The following is a 17,161-nucleotide window of genomic DNA, read 5'->3' on the forward strand; positions in this document are numbered from 1 at the left end:
ATTTTCCATAAAAATTACTCTTTTTTTCTCGAGTGATCCAGAAACTGCTCGTAAAGTGCAAGAATTTAAAAGGGGGAGGGTTGGCTCTACGGTAAACCGAGATTCCTATAATACAGCGGCGTGCCAAAAATGGCTTGAGCCAATTAACGTACGAGGTGCCCTATTCGTGCCGTTACTCGAGGCTAACAACTCTGATGCGCGGGCTGTAAGGATCATGTCGTCGTTTTCCTCGCGACGACGACGACGACGACGACGACGACGACGACGACGATGTCATCCGCGAGGAAGAGGCGAGCTCCTACGGGCCCGTGGATTCGTCGTTGTAATGCATTGCTCCCCTTTACAGCGGTATTCCATTTAAATAAATTTAAATAATGCCACGCGAGCCACGACCCCGCGTCCTCGTGCATTTCTACACACACGCGCAGCGACGACTGAACCTCGAACTATGCTAAATCAATCGTAATTGTTAATAAATAATCCTCGTACAAGCCCCGAGGCTCCATTCATCTCTGGGAGCATCAAATTATTCTAATCAACATTATTTTATGACAAATAATCACAGGAAACGAGCTCACCGAGTCTGAGGCTCAAAAGCCTCAACAAAATTATCACAATTCAATGAAAAAATTGTTGGAATTCAGTTCAAATGTTTCATTGAAATAACAAATTAGTTCATGAAATTTTTACATCGCGTTCCAGATATATATCGAGATATGGACCAAAAAAAAAGGTTCCCTCGTATCGTAAATAGAAGATGAAAACAAGATTATTGACGCGGTATCCTCATCCTTGTCTTCGTCGTCGTCGTCGTCGTCGTCGTGATCTGGTTACATTGCTACCCGTTATGTTGAGCGAGAGTTCGGAGTACATTCTTACCCTGTTGGCCTGAGCTGCTCCGTAGCAGCGTCCTATACACGTACGCTTTCTTCTTCATATACTTCTGCGTGGCTTTCTTCTTGGCTTCCATACACACGCGCACACATACACAGACACATGGATTTATATATAGAAATAACATTGAATGATCTCTCTTCTTCCTGCTTCTCTGCTCCCTTTGCCCCGTATTATCCCACACGACTTCTGATACTGTTCTCTGCATCTCGCCTCGCTCTTACTCCTCCTTTTTCATGCTTCTCCATATGGCAATACGAATCTCCGAGGTCTCGGGCGACTGCTTTGCATGAAATTACAACTCTACCTCGCCTCCCTCGTTCCCAACGAGCCTAGAGCATAATGTCACAGTACCTAAAATCACGAAGCGTGTGTGTGTGTGTGTGTGTGTGTGTGCTACGTAAAATACGCTTGGAATCGTTTATCGAATTAATTATAATTTTGCATTATTCAGCTTTCATTGCGCGATCATTATAATGCGGATACGAAGATTTTTTAGAGCGGAAAATCGAGCAATAGCGAGGATAATTGATCGTTGGAATTTGGAGTTTTTTGTGAAGAAGATCGACGAATGGTGTGGGGAAAAATGATGAATGAATCGATGAGAATTGGAGTGTGAATAAAAAGTGGATTCAAAAGGGGTTGAGACGTGTAGAAGAGTTATCTAGAAAATAAAAGTGCGCCTCCCTTTTACAAACGCAGCCGGAAGTTACGAAGAATCGTACGTTTTTATTGGAAATTGTGTGTGTGTGTGTGTTTAAAAATGTTTGTTTGTTTGTTTTCGTTCCTAAGAAATGTAAGTACGCACACGTCAGTCGATTGAGCGGGTAAGGATCAAAGAGAAACGAGACTCGAGCGTAGGTATCGAAACTCCTCTCATTTTCTGTCTTTGGTACCGATCTTCTGTATGCCCTTTAGCGGCGATTTTATTATACAGGATTGTCCCCGCCGGGGTTTATACCGTGGCGAGGCTGTCTCTCTCGTCCCTTTCGGTCGATGTGTACCGGCCTCTGCGTGCTCTCTGACTCGAATTGTAATCAGTCGCTGCCCTATGAGATCGTTCCTTTGTTTCTTTGAGCTCGATCGAATCGACAGTTGGATGTAGTACATCGATCGATCGATGAAATAGTTTTCCACTGGAAATATCAGTCCAAAGGATCGAAAAAAGGGTGAAAAATTAATTGTTTGAGGTTATAAATGAGGTTCGTTTCGTTGCGGAATTCCGCTCGAAATATCGATTCTTATCGCGCACCGAGAGTGAACAGAGCACGGAAATTAGAATGTGCGGCGAATGAAGGAATTACCAGCAGAGCGATACCCGAGAATTAAACTACCCGCGTACACAACTCGGTAAACTGCGCAACTCGTACGCGTACGTACGTAGTCTCGAGGAGGCGAAGGTAGATTCGTAAATCTAGAGGAACGTCAGGATATATTTCTGACAGACACGCGGAACGAGTGTTCTCAGAACTTTTATAACCCCGTGCTCTTGCTCGCTTTATTCGCTCTGTCCGTTGGCCTCCGGTGCTCCCTTACTCTTAACTTTATCGCGCGGATGATATGCATGGGATACAAATAAACTGGCTACCCCCAACAGGGAAATTAAATCTTGGCCCGCTAGCGCGCACTTATACCTACGAGATATTTACAGTGCGACGAGTTTAATATGGAGACGTATGCCGAGCGTAAACCAGTGGGGAGTCCTCGACGCTCTCTCGCGCGCGCGCGCGCGCGCGCGTTGTCCTCTACGCTCTTCTTATCCTCTCTCCGCGAGCGATGATTTTATACGGGACCAAAAGCGCGAGATATATCCCCTCGACATCATTGTAAATATCAGCCAACTATACGAGCTCGTAAACAATTGCCTTCTTCGTCTTGCCCCATCGGGAGAAGGACGATGCGGCTGCGCGGCGGCCACTGGACTCGGAGAGATGTACACTGGCTCGTGCGATAAACAATCTCTTCGGGTTTCTCATTGGCTCTTAGTCAATAATTACTTGTCGCTCGGCTGGAGAGCGCACTTGTTTTAGTCAACTCGTCGAGGATAACGAGACTCCCTATTTATACGGTCTGAGCCGCGGCTGTGCGTACGCGAAGCGTCGGAGGGGTGCGCCGCGCCGCGGCGAAACTCGGAACTACGCTGACTCGATTTCGTCCGGGCCGGCTCAAGCGTCTATTGACGATCGAAAATTAGGCTGGTGACAGTAATAACGGCAATTGGCTCATCGAGGGAACTTTGTCATAATGGTGAAAACGCAAATACGAAAATAGCCGGTTTCAATTTCTCGTCTATGTTTATAGAAGAGAGAAAATAAACGGTGAACGTTCGAGCAGCTGCATCAGATAATTAATTCACTCAGAAAAGCTATGAAATCGTGATATTTATATTTATCACTTGTACAAAGTACAGAGTGAGAGCATGAGTTAAACGCACGTTACGCCCTTATTTTCTCTCTTTTGGTTATTCCCTCTTTCCTTATTGCAGCCTCGTAAATCGAGGACTCTTAAGAACGATGAGTACGAGGCTGGAGAGCACGAGCACGGAATACGCAATTTGCTAATTAACACTTTTCGATCTCGATGATTACGGGACAGTAATTAATATCTTGAGCCTTCGTTTGTACATGAACGAGCGTTTTTTATTCTCTCTTTTCGTAAGAAATAACAGCACGCAGCGATATTAGCACCGAGATCGAAAGTGATTGCGCGCGGGAGATGTACGCTCGATGTTCGTCTGCCTGCTCTTACATGCGCCGCGGTGCGACTGTCAAGCGCTCCTGCTCACCCAGCGATCGAGCAATTAAATAGCAATCGTAATAATTATATAAAACGTGAATGAGCTCCGAAACCGTTTAGTCAAATCCGGAAACGTTACTCAATTCGTTGAAGACGACGCGCGCGCGCGCGCGAGTTCGAATATACTCACGCGACTTTCACGTTAGAACATCATCGAGTCATATAATTAGCTCGATAACGTCTCAGTACCAATTTGCCCTTTCGAAATGTTACTCGCGATGCGACTCGATAACAGCAAGAACTGGAGCTGGCTCGCGCGGCGAGCGCTCGTAAAATGTCCCATTTTCGATCGGAATAAACCGGCTACTAAACCAAGAGGCGTATTCCGAGTGTATTACCAGCCCGTAATTTATACGAGTCTAGAAAATTACGAGCCACTTGTAGACGTACTCACTGTGCCCGAGATCACTCCGGATAAATCCTCGGACGAGAAGCTCCCATGTTAAACAGTTCGATATCGACCCACATCGCTCCGAAAGCCCCGTCAAAGAAAGTTATAAAAATAAATAAAAACAACAACACTTGCTCGCTCGAGCCGGGAAGCAGAGCTAACCTGCTATTATCCAGAGTACTTCGCGGTGTCACCTCCGAGCGGTATGGAAAGAAATCCCATTAACAGGCTTCCGCAAAATAAATTGAGTCATCACGGGCCGTCAGATTCTGAAGATTCTTTTCATTATTTTCCGAAAGACGATTTCCGTTCGCCAAAAATTCGAGGATCCTGAAATCCTCGGTGTCGCCGAGCATCTCGAGCGTTGCTCATCGAACGATCGGAGAAACTGGCCCGTGTATTTCAACGCCGCAACACCAAGCCGGCAGGAAAAAACCGAGGAAGAGTTTCCCCCGAGGACCCGCGGTGAGCCAATGTTCGCTAAAACTGGCGAAGGCAGCTTTTGAAAGCGCCTGTAAACCGGCGGTACTTTCTGGTCCTTTTTACCGCGGTACATCAATGAAAACCGCTCCGAGAGCGCGCGCGTCTTCTGGATGTAGAGGCTGAATAGAGCACGGGGAATCAAGGGAACGGGAGAATCGGGTCTCGCTAGCGGACACTCGCGGAAGTCGAGTTTGCCAGAGCGCGTTGGACTGTCACACTGCGTATGGGTTATTAGATCGGTATCGCGAGCTCTCACAGTAGGCTGTACGTACTTTTTATCAATACATGCATGTTCGGCCGTGTGTAAGTTCGTACGGAGCTGCGCTATCGGGCTCGTGTGCGCACAACAAGAGCTTACAGTTCGTGCCGACTGACAAGACTCTGTGAGAACTCTACGGTACTTTGAATTCGCGTTTATTCGCTACTCGGGATCCTGCCGGCACCGACTCGCTCCGAGAGTACGTGACGTCGTCGCTGCCCCTATCACTGTTTCTCTACCAAACTCTCGAACGCATTAATACACAGATATAAATTGCTGCCGAAGAGCCTCCGCGCGGTAAAGCTTTCCTGCGACCGAGATTTCGAAGAGCAATTGAACCGCGATTTTTCCCGCTGTTCGTTGTGCCCTCGCGCTCCTTCATAATGCCAAAGATGCTCCGAGGACGCTTCGATTCAACATCGGACTCATCGGCAATTGGCAATCAAGAATCGTGCATTTATCATGCTCGCAAAAGAGCGTTGAGACATATCGAGGAAGATCGAGGAACACACCGAGCAGCCATAACGCCTCGTTAATCGAAGCATAAATTTCAATATTTTCATTGGGCTCAAAGTAACGAAGCTATTTCTCTAGAGAATTAAAACCGCAAGTTCGTTAATATTTAATCTTAAGAATCGAGTGACACATCTATTTCATCGGAAACTTCAAGATACTCGCTTCGTTTTAACTCGCTAGGAAGTAGTACAAGGTCGAGAGGTTTTACCATAATTCTACGTTTAAAATCTGATGACACGCATCTATAATTTAGTACTAGACGCCCCGAGATACACGTATTTCATCGGGGGACAGCGATGCACACCAGCGAATTTATACTCCCGTTAAACACCGCGGCGATGAGCTAAATGACAAATTGGGCAAGATGACGAAGTGCTTAATTTGCGCAATTAACCCGTAGATCTGCTTAGTACGTGGCTCGCGAGAAGAGCACGTACCGCTTAGACAGCCTGCGAGTAAATCAGTCTTCGTTCCTTACTCGCGTTACCACTCCGCGGATCCTTCCTTCATCAGCTCCAGCGACCCAGCAGCAGCCACCGACCGATCAAACGTCAAACTCTTCTCTTTTCTTCGTGTACTCGTGCTCGAAATATTTATCATTTTCTCACTAATTATCAACATTTCTTATTCCTTTTATTTCCATCCTGATGAACGGGAAGTGCGTATGAAAAATACGAATTTCGCTTTTTATTAACGAAAAGCAAATCTTGCTATAAAAAAACGACTTGGTTCCATCAGATTTTATTGCTATTCGATGAGACTTTCGTCACACTATTTTCGTCGAATTTAAATTACGAATCGATCAGCGTGTTGAATTCTGACCACGAGAGTTTCGAAAGAAAACAATGAAAATAAATATCTTCTTACGCGCAAACTAAGTTTTTCCCGCAAACATATTTTGCCTTCAACCTCTGGATTAGTTCTGTACGGTTGTTTACTCGTACGGTTTTTGATCGCGCGGGGTGAATGACTCGGACTCGGGGCGCTTCTCCGGTTCCGTCTGTTGACCAAAAAAAATTCAAGGCTCGTGCGGAGTTTCTACTCGTAATGCGACAATTAAAAATCAGTTTCAGACAAGATCCGGTGACATGCGAAATTATCGCGGCGTTTTCTTCGCTAGCGAATCCCCGGACTCCAGCCAGACTTGCGATCGTGGATGAGAGACGTCCCGAGACTCGTGCAATAAGGGGCCTTTTTTCTGAATTGTATACGCTGATTGACCCGATCGATTGAGTAGTCGAAATTTTCGCCAAATAATAACTGACAACGAGCGAGCGCAAAGGAGCGTCGTTCGCGAGCGCATTAAAATTTCGATCGATCCAACGAATCAGCGTTATAAATATTTGTTGGATCTCGGAAAACTTCACGATCGAACTCGGCACTGTTTATGAACATGAATTAATGATATTGAGATGGAAAAAAGAGTCGGCGTGGGAAGCCCCGTGGCTTACTGGGATGTATCGTGACGAGGTCCCTCGAGGATTCACCTGGAAGGTATAACGCGTCCTTGGACAGCGGTCGATCGATATCGACATGGGCACGAGACCCGGAACTCGTCCGCTCGCTTCCTTCTCTCTCATTCTCGCTGCGTGAGAGTGTGTCTCACGCGAGAAATCGAACGACGAAGTGTATTCAATTGAGTTTGGAATAAAGTGGGATCACAAGCGGCGGCCCCCTCTCCGTCATTATCTTTTCCATAATCTCGCGAGTTCCCCGTCTTTTCTAACGTCGCTGTCAATGCCCGGCATATTTCTTTTCATCCCAGCAGGATACAAAAAAGGAGAATCTCGAATTCCGAGAATTCGAAAAAAACAGACTAACCTCGAGACTTTTTATCCGAGATTGTGGACCAAATAATTCGTTCCAACGCTCGTCGAGAGCTGCCTCTCGAGACAGGGGGAAACATCTGGAATCGTACTGTTATCGCAGCCAGAGCGTGATTCTTCGAGCAATACATAATACGAAGGCAAAAGCCTAAGAGAGCCTCGTCCTCTCTCCCTCTCGCTCAACACTTCGCTCTCGTCGTCCGCGAGTCGCCTCCGACTCCAAAGATTCTTAATTACAGCATTTTACGATCAGACGAGCTTTTTCAGCCTTCTATTGGTGGATTATGGAGGTTATTTACGGCCAATAAAATAAACCGGGCAATATACCTATGTATACACGTGTAGTATCATATAAAACGAGAAGATTCTCCGAATTCGGCTTTGATGACCCCGTGCCCCGGCAGAGCTTCGTAAGTTTGTTCATACTTTTGTATATACTCGATCGTAACCGACGCAGGCATTAACTGATCCATAATATGCTCGCATCTATCCTCGATCGATTATCCTCAAACTGCTTACCCGAAGAAACACCTTAAAGCCGATAAATTCTTTACTTTGCTTCTTTTTATTCAAAATGGATCTTGCTAAGTTGAACTTTGACCTCGATCGAAGGTTGACCCGAATCGAGATCGAGGGAGGCTGCTGAGCCTCATTGGTCGAAATGATTTTTATTATTCTTGCACTCTAGTTTATGCAGATTTGTAAAAACCCAAACGGCGGACGACCTTGAACCAGCGACCTCACGAAACGACCAGCCTTTCATTTTGTTCACGAGCCCCAATTAATACGGGAAATATGCACGTGCGCCTCGTCGCCTTAATGACATGCCGAGATTTCTTAATTATATGGACGTTTTACCAGAATTGTTATGAGGTCGCCGAAGTAGTTTAAGATCGCGGCGAACACGGGGTTTCCGTTCACCAAGCCGTTTTCAATAAAAGCTTAAATTTTTCGACAGAATAGAAAGGTTTGTGGATGCCGGTGATCGGGACTGAAAATACCACGATTTTGGTCGTAATCGACACGAATCTCGCTGCGGTGATCTCTCCTTCCATCGCGCTCTTGGGTCGTTAGGAATTTACGTAATGGCATGATTCAACGATACGTAAACTTGGGGCACGCTATTAACGACGATCAGCGCGGTTTGTTTTCAAATCGGAGAATCGTGTCGGTCAGAAAGTTGCTCGAAAGGTGATTTCGTCGTCAGATTTCTCGCGATCGAAGGCCACATTTGAATCTGCCGAAAAAATCGATCAGCAGAGTCTCGCCGAACTGTAGGAAGAAAACTGTGCGCGGCGAGCGAGGATTAAATACGCCGTGCGTGGATCGACGTGGATCATCGGCCGACTGGAGAACGGGGAAGAGAAACAAGTGGCCGGATCATCGCGGGAGAGAAAGTGGAGCGACGACACCTCCGAAAATAACGTACGGAGTAGCCTGCTGGTGAATGTTGGAAGCAGCGGGTTTGTGGAAAATAAGATTGACGATGGTGTAAGTAAGCTCAGCGGCCATTTGTAATTACACGGTGTCGCATCGTCGTCGTCGTCGTCGTCGTCGTCGTTCGGAGATCATTGTAATCGAAACGTTTACCGGTTGCCAGCTCAGCTGGAGTAATTGCGGGACTTGGTTGCGCGTCCCACTCCCCGCGATCCTCGCGGAGAGCATCTTTCCTTTCCGCTGATCAGCATCGCACAGAGTTGTTGCCGGTTGTCAGAGGCGCGACGTAACTCCGACGTGCATATAAAATACGCACGCGGGTCTCTTTGCGGATTTGCCCGATGACGATGCTCATCCAGGGAAAGCGAGATTACTTTCGTTCTCGCGGATGCCCCTTCATTAGCCCCGTCCAGTTGTTAGTAAGTACCCTTGTCCGCGTCGCGATCCCGGAGCGCGCAACAAGGAGTCGTAACGGGCTCGAGCGCATTCGTTAAGAGTAGCCTGGAGGCGATTTTCCGACTAGCTGGTGCACAATGACGATTTTATTTCGAGGGAGAGCTAGAAGTTTGAAGTTATTTTGGATTGAGCCTTTGGAGGAAGAGATAAGGAGCACTTGACTCGGTATCTCGGGGAGGCCGATGCCGGGGAGCCAAAACGAGCAAGACGGAGATCGATCGTGAGAGCGGCCAAGGATCTTTTATATACGGAGCTCTTTGGTCACGAGTCTCACGAGTCGCTTTATAGTAGCGAGTATAATAGCTCGAGAGGAATGAGATTTTAGCCTGGCATTGCCGCGCTCTCGTCGTCGTCGGAGAAAGAAGCTCGCGGAGGCTCTCTTCACCCTCCAACATTACGATTCGCTCGTTCATAATTAAACAAAGAAAAATTCAACGTTGTCGTTATCTCGAGGATATATTGCCCGACGACTGTCGGCAATAATTGGACCATAAAATCCTCCGAGGCAAAGGTCATTTAAACTGATCAGCAGCTGATGAGATATCAATTAATTGGTCATCGTACGAGCCCGCGTTGCGCCGGGGACCGGTGAGCTGAATCAACCGCTGCAACTTATTCATTAATATTCTTCTGATGGAGCATCTTAGAATAATAACTGTCCGATGAGTTTTTATCCAGAATTTCAATATCCAACGATCCTCCACACTTTTAGCATCATTTTTACAGGCCCGGTACTCTTCCTTGCGTATTTATCCATCCGACCCCCGGCCCCTCGGCTCCCCGATGAATCCACGCTGGATAATCGAGGAAGCGCGCGCGGTTTCATCTTTATGACGCTGGAGCCTCGTAACTCCTCGGAAACGTCGTCGTACTCTCACGGGAGCCGTTCACCACGATTTTCTACGGCCCAGAACGAATGTACAATATCGTCGTTAGACCTTCCTCTCTTTCTCTTCGTGTTCCTCGACCACGAGCTACGAGAATATAGTGTCTATCTGCACCCAGCCTCCCAGATGCATCCTCGCTGGCGTGCCCCCCTCGGAAAAAGGAAGGAAGGTACCGCGATACTCTTTACAGGAAAGAAAAGAGAAAGAGAGCCGTGACTCGTCGAGATTCGCTCATCGGATCCGGAAACGAAACTTCCTCGGAGGATTTATTGGCCACTTCGATTCTGGAATCGCTGCGGAACCTCTGCATCGAGTCGAATCAGTCCGAGCCGTCTGTTTACTTCTCTCTTCCGATCAGGATCTTTCGACGATTGTTACGTTTTTTCTTCTCCGCACTTTCCAGCAATTATCGTAAATTTTTCATCTCGATTGATCCGAAGAGATTGCCTAGGAGTGAGAATAAATTTAGTAACAGTCCTGCGAGGCTAAATGTCCCGGCCCGGTTGACATCTCACTCTCCGCGCGTCGGGGGCTTTACCCCACGAATACTCGAGCACCTTCGAATCAGTGATTTATACGAGCGATTAAGTATAGCAGGATGGAAAAGGGATGCGTAAGAGAAAAAGAGAGAGGGAGCGGGCTGTCTTTGATATTTTCAGGGATGCTGGAGCAGCGAGTGTTTGGGCGAAGATGCTCCGGAGATAAGCCGGCGATCACGGGCCGAGGCGATTTCTGCGCGAAACTTTACCGACTCGCCGCCCCTCTTAAGGATGCCTCATAGCTCACGGTTTATCAAACGGTCTCGCGGCCATATTGCTCGGGGAAGGAGGGAGCAGCGGCCGGGAGGGAGGGAAAGAAGAAATCTGGCCGAGCTCGATATCTTTCGATCCAGTAGATTATTCTTCCCGCTCTCTCGGTCGCGGTCCCCCCGCGCATGGCGAGAGCTCGAAGCAAATGACAAAAAGCCTCGAGAGACTCGGGAATTAAAGGGAAGAGAAAAAGACACGAGTGAAATACGCCAGAATGAAATTCTTCGGGTACGTCTGCTCGCTCTATCTAACGATCCTCTCCTCCGGGTTTTAGGATCCCCGCGGTCATTAGCTGCCTTGTCACTCCCTGATCTAGACGATATAGCTCAGCCGGCCCCGGTCGCGACAGCTCCGGACAACCGCATCTTCTTCCTCGTTTTTCACGTCGTCGATGTTATTTGTTACGAGACTGGACCGTGAGACTTTCCTACCCACTCTCTTTGCTTCCATTCATTTCGGTATTTTATTACGCGCGATTAATTTGAGCCATCACTTTGGATGCATGAGACATTAATCAGGTGACCCTTTCGGACCTTAGCTCGTGTCTCCAATGCCTTAGCTCTGAATTCTCGTTCAAGAGAAAGCCCGTTTTTATAGCAGCGTATAATGGAGCCAATTATCATGGGAGAAGTACAAGATGCTAATTTTACAAAACACTCTTCGTAACGTCCCAACTCCTCTCGATGCAGACTCCTCTTGAAAACTTGTTCCTTCTTTCTTATTTGCTTTTGAGCTCCCCCATTTGGCAGCCTGCTACGAGAGACCTGCGCCGATAAGTATAGCATTCCGAACGATCAGGTTTCCCTAGTCCACCAGAAACGAGGTTTTCGTCTCGCTCCATATAATTTGGAGCACTCAACCGTGACCCCGAAGCGAGTCGACAACGGCTCAAATCATTCGTGATATCTTCGGAAGATTCTCGTTCAAGTGCGCTTTCCTCGCATATTCGATCCCTCTCCTCACTTTTTATCAAGGTTCTCATCTTTTGATCGCTAATTATTCTAATCTTGAGTACATTAACGTTGAATATTATTGAAAATAATTACAATCGAAGAGAGAAATTATGAAGGTGATCTATTTGCTGGGCGTCATGACAAAAGAGTTTCGTTTCGTGTTGCCTGCGTTTCGTCTTCTCATGCAAGAGGCTATTACAGGAGTAAACAAATCCGGATCTGGCTCTTGGACCTTCGCGCAACAGCATACGAAGAGACTGGCGATGTATCCGAAGAGCATCGTCGTCACCATTCCCAGAGGGGTGTACCACATGTAGGATATTCGGTAGGGATAGAAGTACTCGCCGTCTTCGGCGTCCCTGTTAAAATACAGAGAATGGAAACGAAGGAGTTTTATTTAAAAAGAAAAAGGAGATGGAAGTACTCACATGAGAGCGAATAATCGGGCGTCGTAGAGAGCTGTGTCGACGGCCGTCAAGTTGGTGGAGCAATTGGCGACCGAGACCGGAAGGTCGAGGACCGGAGGTTTCGGGGATCCGAAAACGACCCACAGAGAAAAGGCGAGACTGAGGAGAATCCCAATAACGGATCCTGCCTCGTTGGCACTCTCGACGAATATCCCGAGACTGAAGAGGCCCAGGAGGGGCCCTCCCATCGCGCCATTTATCGCCAGAGCAAGCTGCATTATGCTGCCGAGTTGGGAGGCCAAATAGGCAACGGCCAGAATCAAGAGTCCGTTGAACGTGCCGAAAACTTTACCGAGCAGCGAAGCGGTCGAGTCCGAAAGATCGTGCCCGAAGGCGGCGTACAGCGGCTTTATGTAATCGGCGACCGCGACCGCTGCCAAAGAATTTATCATCGCCGAGACCGTGCTGAGGGAAGCGCTGAAAACCCCGGCTATGAAAAAGCCTGACAATCCTGGTATTTGGGACATGCGAATTTTGGCAAAGTACGGCATGACCTGGTCGAACGAATACACTTTCCCGGAGGCGACTGGATCGCAGTCTTTGAACCAGGCATACAGCGCCAAACCCGCCAATGATGTGACCAGAGACATGCTGACTGTGAGGGGCACGTTGAGAAAAAGTGCCAGTTGAGCTTGTACCAACGACCTGGCAAAATACGAAACGGAAGCGTCGACTCTCACTCGTCTCGCGACTTTATTATTATATCCACTGAAACTTCAACACCCACCTGGCGGCTAACAAACGTTGGATCATGATCTGATTGACCGCGAAGTTTGACAGGAAAAAGAAGGCACCGCCGATCATGAGGCCCCAGAAAGTATGTCGTTGGGTTGGATCCAAACTGAAACTGAGGAAAGATCGAAAGAGATTCAACACCTCACCGATCGCCAATCACTCTGAACCTCGTCGGACCATGATTGCCAATCACGCACTCTAAAAATTCCAGACGACCGCCCTCGCCCGCCTTGCTCCAAATCTCCAAGAATCCGCCCTCGAAGTCGTACCAGGCGACCCCGATTATGCAAAAAAGTGAGGCGAACATGAGGACTCCCTGGAACACATCCGTCGCCAGAACGGCTTTCATTCCACCGATGCTCGAGTAGAAAGTGCAGATCAGGCCTATCACGAGGACGCTCATCATGCTCGAGAGTCCAGTGGTCGCTTCGAGCGCCAATGCCGGAGCATACAAAACGACTCCGGTGTACAGAACCATTTGAACGAAATTCGTCAGGCTCGCAACCAGTCGAGCCGTCATTCCAAACCTTCTCTGCAGATACTGCAACCAAAACGTCCAGGTGTATCGTCGATTTTTTCCTTCCGCTCGTTCAGCCCCCTCTTCTACTTTACCTCATAGATACTCATGGTCTGCAGGTGGTAAAAGACCGGAAGATAGAGAAAAGCTGCGAAAGGAGTTCCGAGAGAGAAGCCAAGATTCACCAGCGTGAACTGGCTCCCGTAGATGTAGATTTCGCCGCTGATCCCGAGCATGGCGATCGCGGACATGAACGCGACCATGAGAGCTATCGCCAGGAGTGGCACGCTCATCGATCTGTCCGCCGAGAAGTATTCCTGCGTCATTACTCATCGTTCAGTACCGATTCTTCTCCGAAAAACCAAGAATAAAATGGCTTCTGCTTCGAGAAACTTGAGAGTTTTTCGTACCTCCGCAGTCTTCTGGCGGCCACCGCTGAATCGGTAATAAACTCCGATCGAGGCAGAGACGCAGAGCACGATACCGAGGACTGCGTAATCGGGCCATTCCAACGCTCCTGCGCTTTCGTCGATGGCCTTGTGGGAAAATGGGAAAAATCAACGAAATAGTTGCGTTCAGTGAATATAAACGTCGCTACAGAGTGGCCCTCGGAAACTTACGTCCATCTCTGCTCTCCAGTCAAATCTCAATTCTTTGGCGACTTTTTACAAACCAGAAGCACCCACACTCGCGCACTATTTTCACGATAAGAAACTGCGAGTTCCGACTCGACGCGATCGAGCAATCTTCAAAGGTTGATACAGAACTCAGCTGGATCGCGGACCGGACTGAACTGCCAGTTCCCTGGCAGTGGAGCACCTCGCGTGTCATCCGTTACATAAAGTACTTTGTTCCCATATTCCACGACGTCACTCCGTCGTATTTGTCACTCGGTCATGGTCCCGGCGTGTCTTTCCTCACCGGGTATTTACGTGACTCAGCGCGGGGGCGGATTTTTTAGCATTGTCCAGTCTGCGATGACATTCGTTTCACATATGTTCGATGAAAACACGCGTTTGCCTAACGAGTTTCTCGGGAGTCGATGAGATCCGGACTCGCAAGCCAGAAGTACCAAAATCCTGAGAAACAACCTCAACTGAATTCCCGCTGATAATGCCCCAGCGTCAAACATTATCAAAGTGTGCAAAGTCAAAATGGAGTGGTAAAAAAATGAAGTAACTGGATGAAAAGGTTCTCTCTCTCTCTCTCTCCTCTCGCTCGGCTGTCCCGGAGCAGCTCCCCCCGCATGTCGTAAGTTGTACCGACGCGAGCACAGGCAGATGGCTATCCGGGCTGCTTTTGCGCGCGGCGCGTCGTAAGTAAAAGAGACTCGAGAAACGGAGCGAGAAAAGGTAGAGAAGGCAGCGGCAGATCGCGTGTCCTTCTTCGTGCGAGCAAGTCGCGTACACGTATACGTAAGCGAAAGTACGAGAGGGATAACGGGGGAGAAAGAAAGAGAGAGAGAGAGAGAGATAAAAAGGTTAGATCGATTTTTCATAGCTAACCGAGAAAATTACATTATGGGATAGAGAAGTCTGAGTGTGCGAGCCGTTTGAGGTCGGCTAACAAGCGCCAGATGCAAATCGGACGAGGGCATCCTCGCGCGCGTCCTCGGTACCCTGCTCGGCACACAACTCGACTCGCATGCTTCGCTTCCATCCCGGGGATTATGCCGTTGCGAGAGAGCAGTCCCAGGATTCTCAGATTCAATGCAGGCTGCCCCGCGCCCGTTGAGCTCCTCGTCTTGCTTGAACAATCGGTAGAGAAGGTAAAAACGAGCGTGTAACGCGTCATTTCGAGCTTTCCAGCAACGAAACAAACGAAAAAAAACCACCTTAAAGCATCGCCCCGGCTGCCGCACTAGAAAGTAAATCCTTCTCGATATTCTCCTCGTCGTCGAACAAGCGAGAAACAAGCTATTCGAGGGAGTAATACAGGTGATCGCGCCAAAGAATAAAATAATAATAGAGAAGAGAGCCCGGGGAAGGAGGCGCGGAGGCGAGTCTCTACGAGGGAATCGTATATACGCCTACTTACAACGTTTCGCGCCGATTGTCCAAGAAATAGGAATACAATTGTATCTTAGTGCGGTGCTCCGCGAGTAGGACTGCATAAATTAAAGAGCCGGAGAGACTCTCGAACATCGAGATTTCATCTCGCCGCGGAGCCTACATCTTTCCCGCATCAACTCCAACGCCGAGACCGACACGTACGAAGTGCTGCATGGATTTACGGACGATACGCGCGCATCCCGTCGCGCGTTGCGTCAACGAGCTCCCTTCAATATTATTGTGTTACACGTTTGCTGCTCCTCCGGCGCAGAGAGCAGCGATACTCGGTGCTGCTCCCCGATCTTATTGTAACATGCGGCTGAGTCCTCGGAATATCTCCGCTTTTAATAAGCCCGCGCGCGCGAGAGAACGAATTCGAAGCGAGGACTTTCCTAAGCGGCGGGACTATTGAATACGAGCAACAAAACTGGGCTGGATATGCTCGATGCAATACAGACTGCATTAAATATATGCAGTGTGTTTCAGTCGTCCGGAGCCGCACTGCACCCTGAGAATCCAGGTCCGCGGCGCACCGACACAATATCCGTTGGGAGAACTCGCCTCGCGAGTCGCTACTATCTTCCGGTTCACAGATAACTAAAACGCTTTTGACACCTCGCCGCATCGACGCATAAACCGTTCAGATACCCGGGAGGTTACTCCCAAGAGTTTCACCTCGCGGAGGCTCCGGTTACAGGGCGCTTCAAAAGGTGCAGTCCGCCGGGAAAATAGTGCGACGATATGAAAGAGGGTTTGGAAAGAAGGAATAAGGGGCGCTGAAAGATCTTTGCACCAAGTCGATCCGGCTCGTTTCCCGCGGTAGACTCGAAAATGGATTGGCGTTTTTCTACGGTTTCTCGAAGCTCGGGTCTCTACGGGTCGATTCCTCGTGCATCGACCCGTAGACGAGAGCGCAAAGTCTCGTCGAGTACACACGGCATCCTCGATTCTAAAAGCTTTGCGAGGGCATATTACTCGGCGTGTATGTGTTTGTGTACGGGGGAGGGAGGACATGGAAAGGAGGCAGATTAAAAGACGTTGGTGAAGGTGAGCGCGCGGCGATGGGGGCTCGACAGAGGACGCATCCGCTCGTAAGTCGTGCGGATCCTCGATACGAATCTTCGGCGACGTAATATTTAGCGGTTTGGTGGTGCTGCGCGAGGACGGTGTGTCGTTCTCGGCGCTCCCCATATGCTGCTGCCGCTGCATGCGCTCGCGCGAGAACGTACGAGCCGCGGGGATTTCGAGCTCGCCCCGAGACTAACGTATAGCCCTCGGGAGAGAGCGTCGCGCGGGGATAGGAAATCTTATTTCTCACTCCGCGGCTGGTCACCGCGACGACGCCAATGAGCGCGCACGAACCGACCTCGCCAGGCGTTAAAGTTCACGAACGTACAAGTGCCCGATTGTACGATATAAATTCGCGCGCGGCGGCGTGTACCACGAGCCAGGCTCGGCGCGAGCAAACGAGCTCAACTTTCACGTATATTTCACTAATTGGAAATACCTCGCGCGTTTCAAACATTTATCCTTCGAGCGTGTATTTCGATGAGCACGATCGTGTCCGCTCCTTCCTAGCTGAGCGGTGGTGGGCTTCGAAAAATCGAGCAGAAATTATTCGAACCGTTCCTGATACTCGCCCGGTCGCTCGACTGCGCGACCTATTTTTTCCTCCGCAGCTAAT

General features: G+C 48.8%; 1 protein-coding gene across 2 annotated transcripts in view; it reads right to left on the minus strand.

The window, feature by feature from the left end:
* Positions 1-8,630: 8,630 nt before the first annotated feature.
* The window catches only part of LOC122415944 (putative sodium-dependent multivitamin transporter), a 105,679-nt gene continuing 97,148 nt past the window's right edge, over positions 8,631-17,161 (minus strand). The window contains exons 1-8 of one of the 2 annotated variants that reach the window (XM_043428554.1): positions 14,944-17,110; positions 14,047-14,505; positions 13,837-13,962; positions 13,522-13,743; positions 13,107-13,450; positions 12,902-13,021; positions 12,136-12,819; positions 8,631-12,066 (exon numbers count right to left, since the gene is read on the minus strand). In XM_043428554.1, coding sequence (XP_043284489.1) covers positions 11,829-12,066; positions 12,136-12,819; positions 12,902-13,021; positions 13,107-13,450; positions 13,522-13,743; positions 13,837-13,962; positions 14,047-14,052 — 1,740 coding nt within the window. In that variant the 5' untranslated portion in view covers positions 14,053-14,505; positions 14,944-17,110 and the 3' untranslated portion in view covers positions 8,631-11,828. Of the gene's footprint in view, positions 12,067-12,135; positions 12,820-12,901; positions 13,022-13,106; positions 13,451-13,521; positions 13,744-13,836; positions 13,963-14,046; positions 14,506-14,943; positions 17,111-17,161 lie in introns of those variants that run through there. The other variant, XM_043428555.1, reaches the window with a different exon arrangement.

The sequence above is a fragment of the Venturia canescens genome, chromosome 9 (genome assembly GCF_019457755.1).
Source record: "Venturia canescens isolate UGA chromosome 9, ASM1945775v1, whole genome shotgun sequence".
Taxonomy (NCBI): Eukaryota; Metazoa; Arthropoda; class Insecta; order Hymenoptera; family Ichneumonidae; genus Venturia; species Venturia canescens.